The sequence below is a fragment of the Theropithecus gelada genome, chromosome 6 (assembly GCF_003255815.1).
Source record: "Theropithecus gelada isolate Dixy chromosome 6, Tgel_1.0, whole genome shotgun sequence".
NCBI lineage: Eukaryota > Metazoa > Chordata > Mammalia > Primates > Cercopithecidae > Theropithecus > Theropithecus gelada.
Window position 1 is genome coordinate 16,738,207 of NC_037673.1, and position 18,823 is coordinate 16,757,029.

General features: G+C 44.0%; 1 protein-coding gene across 2 annotated transcripts in view; it reads right to left on the reverse strand.

The window, feature by feature from the left end:
• MYO10 (myosin X) overlaps positions 1-18,823 on the reverse strand; it is a 276,883-nt gene that overhangs the window by 42,090 nt on the left and 215,970 nt on the right. For both annotated transcript variants that reach the window (XM_025387276.1, XM_025387279.1), the window contains exons 20-21: positions 3,429-3,553; positions 3,216-3,330 (exon numbers count right to left, since the gene is read on the reverse strand). In XM_025387276.1, the coding sequence (XP_025243061.1) occupies positions 3,216-3,330; positions 3,429-3,553 (240 nt within the window). The remainder of the gene's footprint in view (positions 1-3,215; positions 3,331-3,428; positions 3,554-18,823) is intronic.

The window sequence follows — 18,823 nt, forward strand, 5'->3', positions numbered from 1 at the left end:
GAGAGGGACCAACTGCCTACCTCAGGCACCGTAAACGCAGCTGTTCAGCAGGGAAATAAACTGCAATCTCCTCCCCACGGGCTGTGCCATGGAGCATCCGACAGGCCGCCTCGATTCCTAGTAATGCTTCCCCAGTCCTCTAGGTAAGAATGCTTGCCTTACAAGAACAAACATGTTTTAGATAAGCCAGCCAGTTCAGACGTGGGGCCATGTCTAATTCACTGCCTTCGACACTGGCCACACTCACCTGTTGTGTATGGCAGACATTCCTTTACCAGAAGACCAGAAGTTCATTAGAGGTTTGAGGCTTTAAATACAAAGACCTTCTGACAGCAAGACACCAAAACACCTGCTCTCCAACACGTAAATCAAACACTGGTCAAGATCAAAGCTATCAAGAGGGCACAATTCAAATCCTTTGATGTTTACATTTACTTCCTAACGTATCTATGGAAAAATACACTTCCATCCAACTTCTACTCCCCACTTTTCACCGATTAAAACTGAACTCCTCTTTAAAAACTTCTTCTTGAACACTTCCTTGATCATTTCAATCCATAGGGATCTCTCTCCTGAAGAAGCTGTTTTCTTGCTCCTTTAAAAAGACTGTACTGCATGATTTAATTCATCCACTGTGTGAATATCTTATCTTCCAAAATAGCAAACTGAGGACAACGCCCATGTCTCTGTGTCCCCTATGCTACACTACATCCAAAGCCTGCCTTGGGCCTGATTTCCATAATGAAGTGAAGTTGAATTACTACTTGGAGCCCAGAAGAGATTGTTAATGGCCAGGGTGAGTTTTAATGGTCTCTAATGTCACTCCACTGTAGAAGGCAGTGAGGTGACTCCTTTATAGAGAATGCAATTTTTTTTTTGTTTTTGAGACAAGGTCTCACTCTGTGGCCCAGGCTGCAGTGCAGTGGCATGATCAGGGCTCACTGCAGTCTTGACCTCCTGGGTTCTAGCAATCTTTGCACCCTAGCCACGCGAGTAGCTGGGACTACAGGCACATGCCACCACGCCTGGCTAATTTTTCTGAATTTTAGTAGAGAAAAGGTCTCGCTATGTTTTCCAGGCTGGTCTCAAGACTCCTGGGCTCAAGCGATCCTTCTGCCTCAGCCTCCCAAAGTGCTGGAGTTACAAGCGTGAGCCACTGTGCCTGGCCTACAATTTCTTTTGATTAAACAAAATTAGAGCAGATTATATTACACTGCCAAGAGATCCACTTGAGCCATTTTCTTCAGAAAGTTTTCCTAAGTAAATAAATGTATGACATCCTGTGTCATCTCTTACAGTTTTTCAGCACTTCTAGACACTGATTAAGCTCAGCACTGTGTAAAATGAACAATCGGCTCTACGTGCTCTACTGGGTGATCGCACAGAAGCCAACAGCAAGACAGCAGGACAGCACATGAAGTCTACATCAGGGCTAAGAAGAGGATGACCTGGGACAACAGAGGAGGGGGCTTACCCCAGCTGTAGGGTACACTGAGGAATGTCCAAAAAGGAGTCCTTTCAAAGTCTACATCCAAGCTAAGACCTAAAGATAAGTTGGCTACAGAAGGCGTGGAGAGTAAGATTCCAGGCAGACAGACCTATCACCTGAGGGGGGCACACCCTCCCAGTGGGTGACACACCTCTTTAATCTTCCTGAGTGAGGGTGCAATCTGGGACTTGCTTCTAGCCATAGACTGCAGCAAAGGTGATGGGATGTCACTTCCGTGAGAACATTACATCATACAACACTCCGTCCTAAGCTGGAGCATGGGGCTATCCTGCTGGCCTGAAAGAAGTGAGCTGCCATGTCGTGAGGGGGCCATGTGGCAAGGAATTTTGGGGGCTTCTAGGAGCTGCGAGTGGTTCCCAGTCAATAACTAGAAAGAAAACAGGGACTTCAGTCCTACAAAAACACAGGAAAATGAATTTTGCCAATGACCAAGTGAGCCTGGAAGACGCCCTGAGGTCCAGAAAGGAACAAAGCCACAAGATACAGGGACTGCAGGCCTGGGGGACCCTGATCAGAGGACCCAGCTCAGACCCTTAGATACTATGACATGATCAATGTGTGTTGTTAAAGCCACGAAGTTTGCAGTAATGTACTGCAGAGCAATAGCTAGCTCATGTGATTATCTCTGCATGCCATCTCTACCCTATTTTGTGTTTATATCTTAAATCCCCCACCAGTAAAACATTCCCCTAGAGCAGGGAGGTAGGTCCATCATGACTCTTCCTTGCTGAATGGCCAGGAGGTGATGCCTAAGTACTTGTCATCAATCTCACATTGGTCAAACCGCAAGACATACGTCTCTCTCTCCCCGCTTCCTCCCTCTTTCCTTTCCTCTTTTTATAAAGCAAAGAAACTCCTAAATTAAAAATAGCATACTACGAGTGGAAGCTTTAAAATATTTCTGACATTGTACTGCTGTGTGTAAGGGCAGGAGGATTGGGAATGAGGATTCGTTCTTCGAGGACACACATGTCCTCAGCTGCCTGCATTTCTGTGTCGAGTCACATTGCTGTCTCTCCCATGTGACAAGTCACTGGAGGTGGGTGGGGAACAAGAGTGGAAGCCCAACGAGGTTCTTGGCAGTTCCCTGATCCAGAAAGAAGAAGTCATACAACAAATTTTATGACTAATTTTTTATGTTCAGGCCAGACCGCCCCCTACTCTGCTCCTATCTGGAAAAGGGGATTAAGGAGCCTCTGCCCCAACAGCATCTTCAAAAGCAGATTTTCCTTTTCGCTTTCTGGACTGAGTTTTTGACAACTGAAAGGATTTCAGACGGGTTACTGATTTTTTGCTCCTCACTGCTCTGGTTGCAGGGATAAAAGCCAATATTTGAATTACAGAAAGTTAGAAGGGTCTGGGGTATCGTTTCTTAGACACTGGGGGCTGCCTCATACTTCCAAAGCACTGCTACTTGTCTGCCAACATTTGTTGACTGCCTGAACAAATAGACACACACACCAACAATTAGGATGAGACGTTTCAATGCGTTCTCTAATGAAACAGAATCCCTGACAAGTCAAGGACTTCAAATAAAATAGTAACTGTTCGGGAGACAAAATGTTATGGTAGGCATGACAACAGGAGTATCCTCCTAATGTGAAAGAACAATTGTGTAGCAGTGTCACAGAACCCTAAACCCCGTGAGCATCGCCCCGAGATCTGTCGGGGATTCGGTGGGAGTTGCTCTTTTCCCGCATCATACCTTCGTCTTCCCCAGCTGCCACTCGCTGTTGGAGGCATCGTAGAGCTGCAGCAGGCTCGTGCACTTCCCTCGGACGTCCTCAGGCAGAGCCAGATTCCTCATCAGCACTTTATACCTGCAACGGAAAGACACACAGGGTCACCTTCTGCGATGGTTCCCTGTTTTCTCCAATCCCTTTGAAAAGAAAGAGAATCCAATTCAGCTCCCTCTTGCCTTTTGTAAAAGTCCTGAAAGGGTCTTCGGACCGCATACCCAGCTTTGCGGATTCTCACAGTCTCCAGCATCCCTGAGTACCGCAGCTGGTTCAGCACAACTGCCTGGTCAAACTGGTCTGGCATCTAAACCATGCAAAAAAAGATGGGATACCGTTAGAAAAAATGGAATTAGATAAGGCAGACTTAATAAAGCTACCTCCATCATTGGTTTACCCCTGCTTCAAAACACATATAAGAGTCTTGAACCTACACAGAAATACAGACTAGCACAGGAACCCCAGTGGAACCAACACCTCGCTTTAACAACCATCAACCTCTGCCAATCCTGCCCCATCCACAAGCTACTTCCTCCCTCCCCTTATGTTTAAGAAAATCCCGGCCGGACACGGTGGCTCATGCCTGTAATCCCAGCACTTTGGGAGGCCGAGGCGGGCAGATCATGAGGTCAGGAGTTCGAGACCAGCCTGGCCAGTATGGTAAAACCCTGTCTCTACTAAAAATACAAAAATTAGTCAGGCGTGGTGGCGCACGCCTGTAGTCCCAGCTACCGGGAGGCTGAGGCAGAAGAATCACTTGAACCCAGGAGGCAGAGGTTGCAGTGAGCTGAGATGGTGCCACTGCACTACAGCCTGGCGACAAAGTTGTCTCAAAAAAAAAAAAAAAAAAGAAAAGAAAAGAAAAAAAGAAAAAAAAAAAAAGAAAAGAAAATCCCAAGCTTCACATCATCTCATTTGCAAAGATTCTACTATATGTCATGTGTTAATATAACACTATTATCGTATCTTCAAAGATATCAGTAATTCCTTTATATTAATATCCATGTTCACATTTTTCACATTTCTGGCTGTATCACAAATATCATAAATGTACCACCACTTTAAAATCTATTTCTTCCCCAAAGAATCTAAAGTGTCATACAAATGTCACTTTATTTTACTTTTTAAATTTGAATTCCTAGGCATTTTTTACCTAAGAACACAGTGACTCGGTGAGGGGTGGATACCCACACTGCGGCAGGTGGGGTGGGGGTGGGGGTGGGGGTGGAGAAGGGGAGACGACCATGCTAGCCAGTGGAGAAGACACAGGAGTGAAAAAAGAGTTTGACTTTGCTCAAATTCTAGTCGAATACTTATTCACTGAGAGCTCCATACTCTGATCACTAAATAAGTAAGCCCGAGAACATACAAATTAAAGACAGAGGAAATCAGACCAAGACTTAATGTTCTGAAATGTGTTCTTTTATTTGCTCAGCTGCCAAACAAACTGGCACTGGGGCCAGGACAATAGGTTTTCAGGGGAAAGCAAAAAAGTGGGCCATTTAGAAACTCTGGGGACAGTGGTTTGGTTTTTTAGTCTACCCACCCGCGTTCCCTTTAATTAAGCTGCATGTTGTTATCCCACACAACTGTGAATACAATGACAAAAAAATAGTGCTATAGGACCTAACTGGTAAAAAATACAAGAATGCAAAGTGGCTTAACAAGAATGCAAAGTGGCTTAATTTGTGACCTTTAACAATGCAGTCATTAACACAAAATTAGGCATAAAGCCATGTTATTCTGCAAGCTTTCAAAATTGGCAAAAAAAATAAATGTAAAGAATGCTTTGCAACTGTCCCTCACAGCTTTTGATGGAATAGCTGCCATCAGCCCTAGTGGGCTGACTTCTCACATTTAATTTCTTCTACAAACACTGTGGTCAAATTGTCTTTACTTAGCAGTATTCCAACCAAGTGCAGCCAGCAAATTAGGGCAAACGTCCAAAGAACTGTGGTTCTCTGTTTTTAGTCTTGATTAAATTATCCATAGAAAAGTAAGAAAAGCATAAAAATATGAAAACAAAATTACCGTTGGTGACTCTTACGCCATCTCTCTGGATTTAAAAATGCAGGCTCGGGGGTGGCTGACTGTTCTGAAGGCATTTGGTTACAATGCTTCTGTGAGATTTATTTGGGAATATAATCTAACCAGCACCAATCTACAAAGACTAGTACAGGGCAAATATAAAAGGAACATCGAATCAAGTATCAGACTTACTCAACTTTGTTAAATTTATACTACCAGAGAAGCCTTCTAAATTTAATATTTAATCACTTGAGGCTCAAAAGACTTTCATCCAAAATATCTCTATCTCAGGCTTTCACTGTTCCCGACCCCCTCTTTTCTCCCAGTCTCTACTGAACAAAGTCCGTACAATTCCCCAGTCCGGCACTCGAGTTATTAAAACTGAAGATATTACACCAAAAGGGCCTCCCCATCCAAAAAGTTCACCCACACTCACCATCTTCCTGCCTCTCCGAGGGGCATTGCACCTTCAGTTTGGCTCTTGGGCCAAAATTCGTATGGAAAACAACGGCCACACTGACCTTTTCCCCACAGCTAAAGACACGGAACAATAATGAACACCATTCCTGCGCTTTAAAAAGTGCCCAGTCGCCATGACAACCCCTTCCATTCTCGGGCTAATTAGTGTGGTGTGGTTGTAGGATTTGACACAGCCCGGGGAGGGGAGGGAGGGAGCCAGGAGCTGTTGCGAGTTCCAGGCTCCCATTGAGAGTGACTCTGCCCCTTCCCAGTAACTTAACCAGGGGAGGGGCATCTATAGGCTGATTGTCGCCCTAGGCAACCCACCCTGCGATCACGAGGCGGGGTAGACCTGGATTTCCACTGGTGGTTCTCTTTTCAGCTGCAATTTCCTTTTCTGGTGAATTCAATGTTCGAAGATGACACAGCTGGAGGCTGGACAAGGCACAACTTAAAGGCATTTCGCCTTTCAAAACTTTGCTATTACGCTGTCTCCACTGGTAACTAGTTTTCCAGAACCGGAGCTGACTCCCACAAAGGCTGCCTGCAGTGTACCAACAGGGAAGTCTTGATGGCAACAAATAGGTTGGAGTTTGGAAGAAACAGCCTCTAACCCAGGGCAATTACAGTCACCTGATCCGTTTACTGAATATTTACTGAACACCTACTATGTGCAAGGTTTTGTAATTCATGATCGGGGAAGATTTTTTTTAAAAAAGGTGGAAGCCGTGTTTTGTTTCCAAGGACCCTGCAATTTAGGAGGGTGGACAGGTACATCAGTACTTACGTAGCGGAAAGCCTAATATCAAACTATAAAGATTAAAATTAAGTTCCTTGAGAATATAGGAGAGAGAAAAATACTGAGGGGGCATGGGAAGTGCACAGATTTGAACTAGAGCTTGGAATCTTAAAATGCTGGAGGGAAGGGGCATTCTCCGCAGGAAAAAAAAAAAAAAAAACAGGAAGAAAAGCCAAGAGGAACCTGGCAGGTTCAGTCAACAGGATGGGATGGAACAGAGGGAGGCGGGAAGGACCTGGGTGGAAGATAGATGCATGGTTCTTGTATTCAAGATAAGGAGGAGTCACAAGGAGTCACTGGAGGCTCGCTGTAGAGACAAACAGGGTCAGACCTGTGCTGTGTAAGGATCCCCTTGGTGGCAGCAACAACACTAGGAGCAAGACTATCCCCAAACGGGCGGCGGCGGGTATATTCTGATACCACGCACGTTGTAAAAAGGTCATGCAGCCATTAAAAAAATAAGACCGGGCCGGGCGCGGTGGCTCAAGCCTGTAATCCCAGCACTTTGGGAGGCCGAGACGGGCGGATCATGAGGTCAGGAGATCGAGACCATCCTGGCTAACATGGTGAAACCCCGTCTCTATTAAGAAATACAAAAAACTAGCCGGGCGAGGTGGCGGGCGTCTGTAGTCCCAGCTACTAGGGAGGCTGAGGCAGGAGAATGGCGTGAACCCGGGAGGCGGAGCTTGCAGTGAGCCGAGATCACGCCACTGCACTCCAGCCTGGGCGACAGAGCGAGACTCCGTCTCAAAAAAAAAAAAAAGACCAAACGCAGGAGATTGAGACCATCCTGGCTAACATGGTGAAACCCCATCTCTACTAAAACTACAAAAACAAAATTAGCTGGGCATGGTGGTGGGCGCCTGTAGTCCCAGCTACTCAGGAGGCTGAGGCAGGAGAATGGTGTGAACCCAGGAGGCGGAGCTTGCAGTGAGCCGAGATCACACCACTGCACTCCAGCCTGGGCGACAGAGTGAGACTCCGTCTCAAAATAAAAAAAATTGTAGTGGGGAGTGGCGATGGTTACTGGGTACAAAAAATAGAAAGAATGAATATTTAGTATCTGATGGCACAACAGGGTGACTACAGCCAATAATAATTTAATTGTATATTTCAAAATAACTAAAAGTATAGCTGGATTGTTTGTAACACAAAGGATAAATGCTTGAGAGGGTAGATACCCCATTTACCCTGATGTGATTACTATGCATCATATGCCTGTATCAAAATACCTCATACACCCCACCCCATCAGTACACGACAAAAATAAATTTAAAAAAATTTTTAAAAGAACAAAATAGGGCAACTGGACAAAAACAAAGATCAAATTCAAGACATACCTACTGAATCTAGGGCCATTCATAAGGTATTATTGAGTGAAAAAACAAGCTAGAAAGAATCTTTCTTAAAAAAAAAAAAAAAGACCACTCCTCTCCAAAAATCCCTGCTCTAGCTATATATATGCATATAAATGTAGTCATGTACCGCATAATGATGTTTCAGTCAACGACAGACTACAGATACGGCAATGGTGCCGTAAGACTGAAATGCTGTATTTATTTATTTATTTATTTTTTGAGACAGGGTCTCACTCTGTCACCCAGCCTGGAGTTCAGTGGTACGATCTCAGCTCACTGCAACCCCCGCCTCCCGGGTCCAAGCAATTCTCATGCTTCAGCCTCCCAAGTAGCTCAGCTTAAAGGTGTCCACCACCACACCTGGCAAGTTTCGGTATTTTTCATAAAGATGGGGTTTCACCATGTTGGCCAGGTTAGTCTCGAACTTCTGACCTCAGGAGATCTGCCCACCTCAGCCTCCCAAAGTGCTGGGATTACAGGCGTGAGCCACCACACCCAGACTGTAACACCGTATTTTTATTGTGCCTTTTCTATGTGTAGGTATGTTTAGATACAGATACTTAACGCTATGGTACAGCTGCCCATAGTCTTGTCCAGTAACATGCTGTACAGGATTGCAGCCTAGAAACAATGGGCCACACCATATTGCTAGGAGTGTCGTAGGCTACCCCATCTAGGTTTGTGGGAGTGCACTCTATGATGTTTGCACAATGACGAAGAGAAATAGATACAAGCTAGGTTGTTACTGAGTGGCGGTTGCCGGTAGGAGGGATCCAGCTCAGAAAAAACGGGAAAGAAAAAAGACTGCACTAAAAGAAGGAAACAGTCACATTCGTCATGGGAAATTTTCTGTAGGATTTTATCTTTGAAGAAATTTTAAAGTAACATTTTTTTTTTTGAGACAGAGTCTCACTCTGTCGCCCAGGCTGGAGTGCAGTGGCGAGATCTCTGATCACTGCAAGCTCCGCCTCCCGGGTTCACGCCATTCTCCTGCCTCAGCCTCCTGAGTAGCTGGGACTACAGGCGCCCACCACCACGCCCAGCTCATTTTCTTTTTGTATTTTTAGTAGAGACAGGGTTTCACTGTGTTAGCCAGGATGGTCTCAATCTCCTAACCTTGTGATCCACCTGCCTCGGCCTCCCAAAGTGCTAGGATTACAGGCGTGAGCCACCACGCCCGGCCTCAAAATAGCATTTTTTACAGAAACAAGCAGATAGAGGGTTCTGGAGGTCCTGCATGGAACAGGGTGAAATAGGAAAGGCTGAGTAGATGCTGCACGCGGGGTAGGGGGACGACTTTTAAGTGGAAACAGCCTGCCCAATGTCCAGGAGCCAATGAATGGAGAAAACAGATTTGGCATATATCATTATCGTGTATATAAAATGCACATATCAATGCAACATTAACCTGCCATACAAGGGAATGAAGTCTTGACACATACAACAAGATGGATGAGCCTTGACGACATTATGCTAAGGGAAAAACCAGTCACAGTTACAAAACACACACATTACATGATTCCATTCATACAGACGATGTCTGAAACAGGGAAACCTATACAAACAGGAAGTTGATTCTGGTAGTTGCATGGGGACAGGGACACAGGAAACTGGGTGACTAAAAGGCAAGGTTTTTTTTGTTTTGTTTGGGTTTTGGTTTTTTCTGAGACGGAGTTTTGCTCTTGTTGCCCAGGCTGGAATGCAACGGTGCAATCTCGGCTCACCACAACCTCTGCCTTCTGGTTTCAAGCCATTCTCCTGCCTCACCCTCCTGAGTAGCTGGGATTACAGGCATGTGTCACCACACCTGGCTAATTTTGTATTTTTAGTAGAGATGAGGTTTCTCCATGTTAGTCAGGCTGGTCTCGAACTCCCAACCTCAAGTAATCCGCCTGCCTCCACCTCCCAAAGTGCTGGGATTACAGGCATGAGCCACCACACCCAGCCTGGGGGTTTCTTTTTGAGGTGATGAGAATGTTCTAAAATTGACTCTGGTGATGGCTGCACATAGCTGTAAAAAATTTTAAAACTCACGGAATTGCACATTTTAAATAAGGCAATTACATGACATAAGAACCATATCTCAAAAAAGCTGTTAAAAATTTTTGTTAAGTACATTAAGGCCAGGCGTGGTGGCTCATGCTTGTAATCCCAGTACTTTGGGAGGCCGAGGTAGGTGGATCGCCTGAGGTCAGCAGTTCAAGACCAGCCTGACCAATATGGTGAAACCCTGTCTCTACGAAAAATACAAAAATCAGCCGAGCGTGGTGGCGTGCGCCTGTAGTCCCAGCTACTTGGGAGGCTGAGGCAGGAGAACTGCTTGAACCCAGGAGGCGGAGGTTACAGTGAGCCGAGATCGTGCCACTGCAACCCAGCCTGGGCAACAGAGCGACACTCCATCTCGAAAAAAAAAAGTACATTAAGTACCAGTGTAACACTGAGGCATTTAAAATGGACAAGAAATGGATGCAAGAGAAAGTCTGCATCCTGGAGACAGGATGAAATCTATGTAGTTTTAATGTATACTTTGGATAATTTAATCCTACCAAGAATAATTAGAAATACTTATTTCCATACAATCTGAAAAATACGATTTCAGAATGTCTACATGATTAATAATGATTAATAACGGGGCACGCTAAACCCTCTACAAAAATCAATTACAGGCAAACCTTACCTCCTGCAGCTTAAAATTTAGATAAAGGACAACAGAGGTGCTGACAAACAGGGACACCAAGAACAGGGAGAGTGCTTCCTAATGAAGACAGACATGCATTTATTTATGCATCAACGAATCCAATTGCCCTGAACATTACCGAGCCTTCCATAATTTCATGAACAGTGCATGACAATAAGAAGTATGACAGCGGATTTGGAAACAGCCATTAAATAATCTGTGCTTATGTAATGAAAGAAAATACAGTGAGTTTATTACCCGTGGACTGTTAAAAGTTCTAATGTTTTTCAGCATTTGAGAATCTCACAAAAACCAACCAAGGCATCCTGAGAAGAGCCCAGGAAGGGGTGGCTGGGGGTGGGAGGAATCCAGCCTGTCACACAGGGGCCATGGGTTTTTCCAGAGCCAGACAGGATTTTAGGGAAAAGCCATTTTGTAGATGAGAAGACTGGAAATAAGGAAGGCAAAATGACTTGTTCAAACCAGTTATTTTTTTTGAGATGAAGTCTCACTCTTGTCACCCAGGCTGGAATGCAGTGGTGCGATCTTGGCCCACTGTAACCTCTGCCTCTCAGAGTCAAGCAATTCTCCTGCCTGAGTCTCCCAAGTGGGTAGCTGGGATTATAGGCATGTGTCACCACACCTGGCTAATTTTGTAGTTTCAGTAGAGATGGGGTTTTCCTATGTTGGCCAGGCTGGTCTTGAACTCCTGACCTCAGGTGATCCACGCACCTCAGCCTCCCAAAGTGCTAGGATTACAGGCTTGAGCCACCCTACGCAGCCTCAAACCGGTTTTAACATTTGCTTAAACCAAGAAGTTAAAAAGTCTCAAAGGGCTTTGTGTTCCTGAAAACTAGCAGGTAAATCAAACTCGTATGCATCAAACCTACTGGCACATTATAAAACTGGGATATATTTCCATGGGATGTAATTCTGAAAGGAATGAAAACTTCTTTAGGGAAAAGATTAAGTGGAACCTAGGCAGAGAATGTGGTCTATACGGTATCATTCCCAGCAGCAATCAATCTTCTGGAAACACAGACATTCTCTGGAGATTTAAGCACAAGGAACATTCTTAGAGATCAACTTGTCAGGTACTGACTTGGTCTAATACAGGTGACTTCAAGATCACAATTTTAAGGGCCACAACCACATTGATAAGAAATCAGTTTGCTACATTGTGAGTTCAGCCAAACATCTGCATATGGAAGCAACTAGTGAATAAAGAAGAGCTTTTAGAAAATCAAATTGCAAACTGAGCAAATCCACCTCTGGTTACTCCCATAAACACACACAACAGCTGACCATATCCTTACTTCGCGTATCAACCTCTGATGGCTGACAAATAATTCAACTGTTCATTGACCCACGGGGGATTTAACTCCATTTGCATCTCTTAACCCCTCCTTGGATGCCTGCTAAGGGCAGGCGTCTGAGCACGAGATGACACACCACAGTGGACAAGGGACACACTGGGAACATGTGGCACTGTATCCCGAGGATCATGCCCTGCATGTGACAACATATTTAATAACGACTGTTTCTGCTTTAATAACAAATATCAAATACAATGTGACAACTCCTTGGGTGCTTCTGAACACATGTTATAATTTATTTCTAGTGTGGATCCTTTCCTATTTTTTGGAGAGAATGTATTCAAAGTCTAAAACTTTCATGTGATCACAATGTCTTGGAGATTATGTAAATGTAAATGATAATTTCAATCAACTAAAAATGTTTATTAGGGCCAGGCACGGTGGCAGAACGAGGTGGGTGGATCACCAGAGGCCAGGAGTTCAAGACCAGCCTGACCAGCATGGAGAAACCCCATCTCCACTAAAAATATAAAAATTAGCTGGGCGTGGCGGTGCATGCCTGTCACCCCAGGTACTCGGGAAACTGAGGCAGGAGAATCACTTGAACCCAGGAGGCAGAGGTTGCAGTGGGCCAAGATCGCACCATTGCACTCCAGCCTGGGCAACAAGAGCGAAACTCTGTCTCTAAATAGATAAATGAATAAATGTGTATATATGTATTAGACGCCTCCCATAGACTAAGCACTCACACAAACAACTAATGGTATGGGATGTCCTGGAGCAAACCCAGTCCCTGCTCTGCCCTGACAAATGCAGGCCCTCTCCAGATCAGATCTGCTTAGGATGCAAAATGGTAGAGAGCCCGAGATCTGGCAACACAGGAGATCCTCAGAGCCCTGACAAGCAGCCCCAGAAAGCCAAACAAAGGAGCTGAGCATCACACCAACAATATGTCAATTGCGTTTACTGCCTTAACTTGGGAACTTATTTTAAAAATTTTTTGAAGACTTTATGTCTTGTAAAACCTTAAAAACCTCCACATTGCTAGACTATTTCTCAAAGTGAGTGGTACTGCTTTCAAAATTTAGAGTTCTACTTTTCCACATTATATTATATTATATTATATTAATTTTTGAGACGGAGTCTTGCTGTGTCGCCCACGCTGGAATGCAGTGGCACAATCTTGGCTCACTGCGACCTCCGCCTCCCAGGTTCAAGTGATTCTCTTGCCTCAGCCTCCCAAGTAGGTGGGAATACAGGCACCTGCTACCACGCCCGGCTAATTTTTTGTATTTTTAGTAGAGACGGGGTTTCACCATGTTAGCCAGGATGGTCTCCATCTCCTGATCTCGTGAGCCGCCCCTCTCTGCCTCCCAAATTGCTGGGATTACAGGTGTGATCCACCGCGCCCAGGCTCCACATTGTATTTTTTAATGGCACCTGACCCACTTTAAATGAAATACTTTTTTTTTTTTTTTTTTTTTTTTTTTTTTTTTTTTTTTGAGACGGAGTCTCGCTCTGTCGCCCAGGCTGGAGTGCAGTGGCCGGATCTCAGCTCACTGCAAGCTCCGCCTCCCGGGTTCACGCCATTCTCCTGCCTCAGCCTCCCGAGTAGCTGGGACTACAGGCGCCTGCCACCTCGCCCGGCTAGTTTTTTGTATTTTTTAGTAGAGACGGGGTTTCACCGTGTTAGCCAGGATGGTCTCGATCTCCTGACCTCGTGATCCACCCGTCTCGGCCTCCCAAAGTGCTGGGATTACAGGCTTGAGCCACCGCGCCCGGCTAAATGAAATACTTTAAACTTTACATACATATTGGGTCTGCAACTGAGGGACTCAGTGCACAGTTCATATTATGGAGGATTAGTCCGCCACTATCTTAAGAAACATAAAATATGTTAATTATGTAATAAGAAAAGCCATTACATGATTCTTTAGATAAGTGAATACTGTATGTGTGGGGCAAGGGGCACTGCTACAGAGAGGATTTAAAATATTAGGTATATTTGTATTTGCATTTCCATATGGGATATACCTCTACCCCATTTAACTTTAAACACAAACAACTTTATCTTCTGATAACCCCTCTTCAACTTTAAGAAGTTAAAGAATTACCCAAAGACAATTATGCTACATAACAAAATATCATTCCCAGTCCTGCAACTACTAAGAAAGCCTCACCACGAGACTCCCATCCCCTCCTCTTGCTGATTCACAAAGAACTCTGCAAGGAATCTCAGTCTATTTGCTTTCTTTGCTACAATAAAACTCTCAAGAGTGGTGAATAAATATTCTCAGATAAGAAGTTTATCATGCTTTGAACAATGTTCAAAAGCATCGTTACTAAAGCAGCAATATAACTTTCCTGACCTTGCACAGAAGGTAAATAAAAGTGAATTCAACTGGAGACAAAAGTCCTCTGTACTTACATCAGTCTTTTCACTCCGGGCCTGTTAAACACTTTACACAGTGGTTGCTACTTGCTAATTTTCACATTTTGAGAAAAGAGGCAGAAACTAATTTCCCCTAGAGAAGAGGCAAACCCACCAGGTGAGGAACAGGAAGGTAGTAAGCAGGGCCTGACTGGCGAGCGAGCTGGGAGTCAGTCCTGGAGGTCTGATTGTAGGGCCTGGACATTTCTCAGTCACCAAGTACAACCTTCAACCCACATATCCGCTGAGACTAAGTACAGCTGTCACCCCGAGCAAGGACACTCACACTCTTTACAGCTGCAGGCGCTTACCTTGGACCCACACAAACCTCAACTACCTCATGGGAAAGGCAACACTGGAACATAAATAACATGCACACATACATGTCAATCTTTCCAAGGCACAGCTCTGACTGTATCACAGCCCTGTTCACACACTGCCAGCATATGCCACTTTAAGACAAAGGCTTCCATTTCCCATTCGAGGTCCTCACGGTGTGGCTCCAATTCACCTTCCCAGTCAATACACCCCTACACAAATCCTACCGTTTAGTCTGACTATAGATCATTCTAGTTGTTTCTTGACTAAAATGCTCACTTCCTGTCTTCACCTCAGCTGAAACTGGCCTCTCCACCTGAAATGTACCATCTGTTGAGTCAGATGGATCTTTTAGGTGTCTCTCAAATGCTCCCTCCTCCATAAAACTGTTCTGATGCATCCCACAGGTGCCATCCATGATGCTCCTCACCCCTGGGTTCCCAGCACACGATGTGCTTGCATGAGGATGTGACCCCTGGTCACGCTCTTTTCCAGGGTAATCATGTACACGTGAACTCCCCATTAAATTACACATTATCTCAGGGGACAGCCTGAATTCTATGAATGTCTCAGTTTACTACATTGCCTGGCATGGGACCCTACGTTATCAGATACGCTCTCACTTATGCTGGTGTATTTGCAAGAACAAAATTGTGGTTCTGTTTACAGCTGTTTCTAATATATTTGTTTAACATTAAATAGGTTTTGCCTCTCTTACAGATTTTTGAGAAATGAGAATGATTTTTGCTTTTTAAAAAGTATGTCGACCTACGCAACTATAATCAACTGGTTTTTGAGAAACGTGCAAAGGCAATTACAGAAAGGACAGTCTTTCTAACAAATGGTGCTAAAATAGTTGGACATCAATATGCAAAGATATAATCTTGATGCGGACATTACAACCTTCACAAGAATTAAGTAAATCATAGACCTATGTATGCAATGTAAATCACAAAACTACGAAACTCCTAGACGATAACATAGGAAATAATCTAGGTGGCTTTGGGGATAACTTTGATACAACGACAAAAGCATGTTCCATGGAGGAAAAAATGGAAATGTAGGATTTCATTAACATTAAAAACTTTTCTTCTTAGAAAGATGCTGTGAAGGCAACGAAAGACAAGTAACAGACTGAAAAATTCTGGAAAATACACACTAAGAAAGACTGTATCAAAAATTTACAAAGAACACTTAAAACTAAACAATATGAAAATCCAATTTTTAAAATAAGCGAAAGATCTGAAGAGACACTTCACCAAAGAAGATAGGCTAATAAGCATATGAAAAGGTATCACCTGTTGTTGGGGAATAAAAAATTAAAACAATAATGAAGTACCACTACATACTTATTAGAATGCTTAAAATCCAGAAAACTGACAGTATCAAATGCTGGCAAAAATGTGGAGCAACAAGAACTCTCACCCAGAACTGGCAGGAATGCAAAATGGTACGGTCAATTTGGAAGACAGTTTCTTAAAAGCTGAACACAGTCTGAACACACGATTCAGCAACTGCCCTCTCATGTATTTTCCCATTTAGGCAAAAACTTATGTCCACACAAAAATCTGCACAGAAATGTTTATAGCATCTTTGTTCCTAACTGCCAAAAACTGGAAGCAATCAAGACATCCTTCAACAGGTGAACGGACAAAGAAACTACGGTATATCCATACAATGTAATATGATTCAAAAGCTATCAAGCCACAAAAAGACGCGGAGGAACTTCAAGTGCATACATAGTGCTAGGTGAAAGATGTCAGTCCAATTATATGACATCCAGAAAGAGACACAACTTCAGAGACAGTAGAACAATCAGTGGTTGCTAGGGATCGGGGGAAGGATGAAGAACTAAAGCACAGAGGAATTTTAGGGAAGTGACACTATTCTGGGTGATCCTGTAATGGTGGATACATGGCATCATGCATTTGTCAAAACTCACAGGAATAAACCTTTGGGGAAACCAAGAAATAATGTAGATTTTCACAAGAGAATCTAAATGACTCGACCTTACTAAACAGGGTGGGGGAAAAGATGCTGACTTAAATAACTCTGGAAAAATATAGAGTCTGTAAGACTAAAAGCAAAAAGAACTGCATTTAAGCACTGTACTATAGTTGATAAAGTTGTTTACCCCAGGGGTATGGGGTCACAACTCTGATACCACTGTACGTGTACACTGGAATTAAACAAATAAATTAATGGCAGATGATGGGAGCCAGGTTTCCTACTGTTGGGAGTGAGAATTTTGCAAGAAAACCTAAGTGAAACCAATTCTGTCCAACTGGATTTGATTTACTGTCATGAAAACAGCACAGAAAATCTCAGGGTCCTGACACTGGTTCAAATGACTCTAAAGGAAGCCAGCATAAGGTCCAAGTAGTCCTCACAATGTGTTTCTAGAGAACATGCCCAAAACACAGCTCGAAACCCAGTTATTTTTTTTAATGACTCACATGACACGACTGGAATGTGTTTTTATGGGGGTTCCACTGCAAGACGTAATGAAGTAACTCTTCAGTATAGTGTTTAATGAGAAGGGATACAAAAGAAATTGGGAGGTTACAGCCATCTCTTTTTCCCCACTAACTAATCTGTTGTTGTTAAATGAAAACACAATACATGCAAAGGATCTGGGTGTATATGTGCATATATAATACATATACATACATACATATACCAAAAAGTATCTGCATAAAAACCCCACAGCTCTCCTGGGGAAAACCACTCATACTAGTTTCCTGTGTCTCCTTCAGGCACAGTCCATGCATGTATAAACACAGTATGCATGTGTGTGTATATGCACACTCATGTGTGTGCAGATAAATACATACATTGCTTTTTTAAAACCGCAAATAAAAGTGTTCCACATTTTGCTTTTCTTACCTAACAGAATCTTAGAGACAGTTAACCTGTCAGGATATACAGTTCTTTCACCTTCTTCTTTTTTTTTTTTTTTGAAGACAGAGTCTCCCTCTGTCGCCCAGGCTGGAGTGCAGCAGCATGATCTTGGCACACTGCAACCTGTCTCCCAGGTTCAAGCGATTCTCCTGCCTTAGTGTCCTGAGTAGCTGGGATTACAGACGTGCACCCTCATGCCCGGCTAATTTTGCTAATTTTTGTGTTTCTAGTACAGATGGGGTTTCACCATGTTGGCCAGGCTGGTCTCGAACTCCTGACATTGGGATCTGCCCACCTCGCCCTCCCAAAATGCTGGGATTATAGGGGCAAGCCATGGCACCCAGCCAAAATGCTACATCTTAAATTGAAAATCAAGTAATAGAAATAGCAACTATCCAGTCCTTGAACAAGGGCTGTTTCTACCATTGAACTGAGCACTTTACATGTGCCACTTAATCTTCACAACTACTCTATGAATTAAATCAGTCCATGATGATAAAATTAAGTGTGTGGGGCCGGGCGCGGTGGCTCAAGCCTGTAATCCCAGCACTTTGGGAGGCCGAGACGGGCGGATCACGAGGTCAGGAGATCGAGACCATCCTGGCTAACACAGTGAAACCTCGTCTCTACTAAAAAATACAAAAAAAACTTAGCCGGGCGAGGTGGCAGGCGCCTGTAGTCCCAGCTACTCGGGAGGCTGAGGCAGGAGAATGGCGTGAACCCGGGAGGCGGAGCTTGCAGTGAGCTGAGATCCGGCCACTGCACTCCAGCCTGGGTGACAGAGCGAGACTCCGTCTCAAAAAAAAAAAAAAAAAAAAAAAATTAAGTGTGTGGTACAAATTTTTAAAACAGCAATCGTATGGGAAATGCTGTCAGCTAGTATTTCCATAACACTCTACAATTTCCAAAGTACTTTACCTACAATTTGCGCTATCACCCTGTGAGGTGGGTAGGGCAGCCATTAGCATTTTCATTAAATAGGGTCAAAGAATGTCGTGTGACCTGAGTCATATTATACGGCAATTACCAGGCCTGAGGAGCAACAGGCACGCATTTTTTTGTGTGTGTGAGACAGAGTCTCACTCTGTCACCCATGCTGGAGCGCAGTGGTGTGATCTCGGCTCACTGCAACCTCCGCTTCCTGGGTTCAAGCGAATCTCCTGCCTCAGCCTCCCGAGTAGCTAGGATTATAAGCGCATGCTGCCACATCAGGCTAATTTTTATATTTTCAGTAGAGACGGATGACCATGTTGGCCAGGCTGGTCTCAAACTCCTGACCTCAGGTGATCT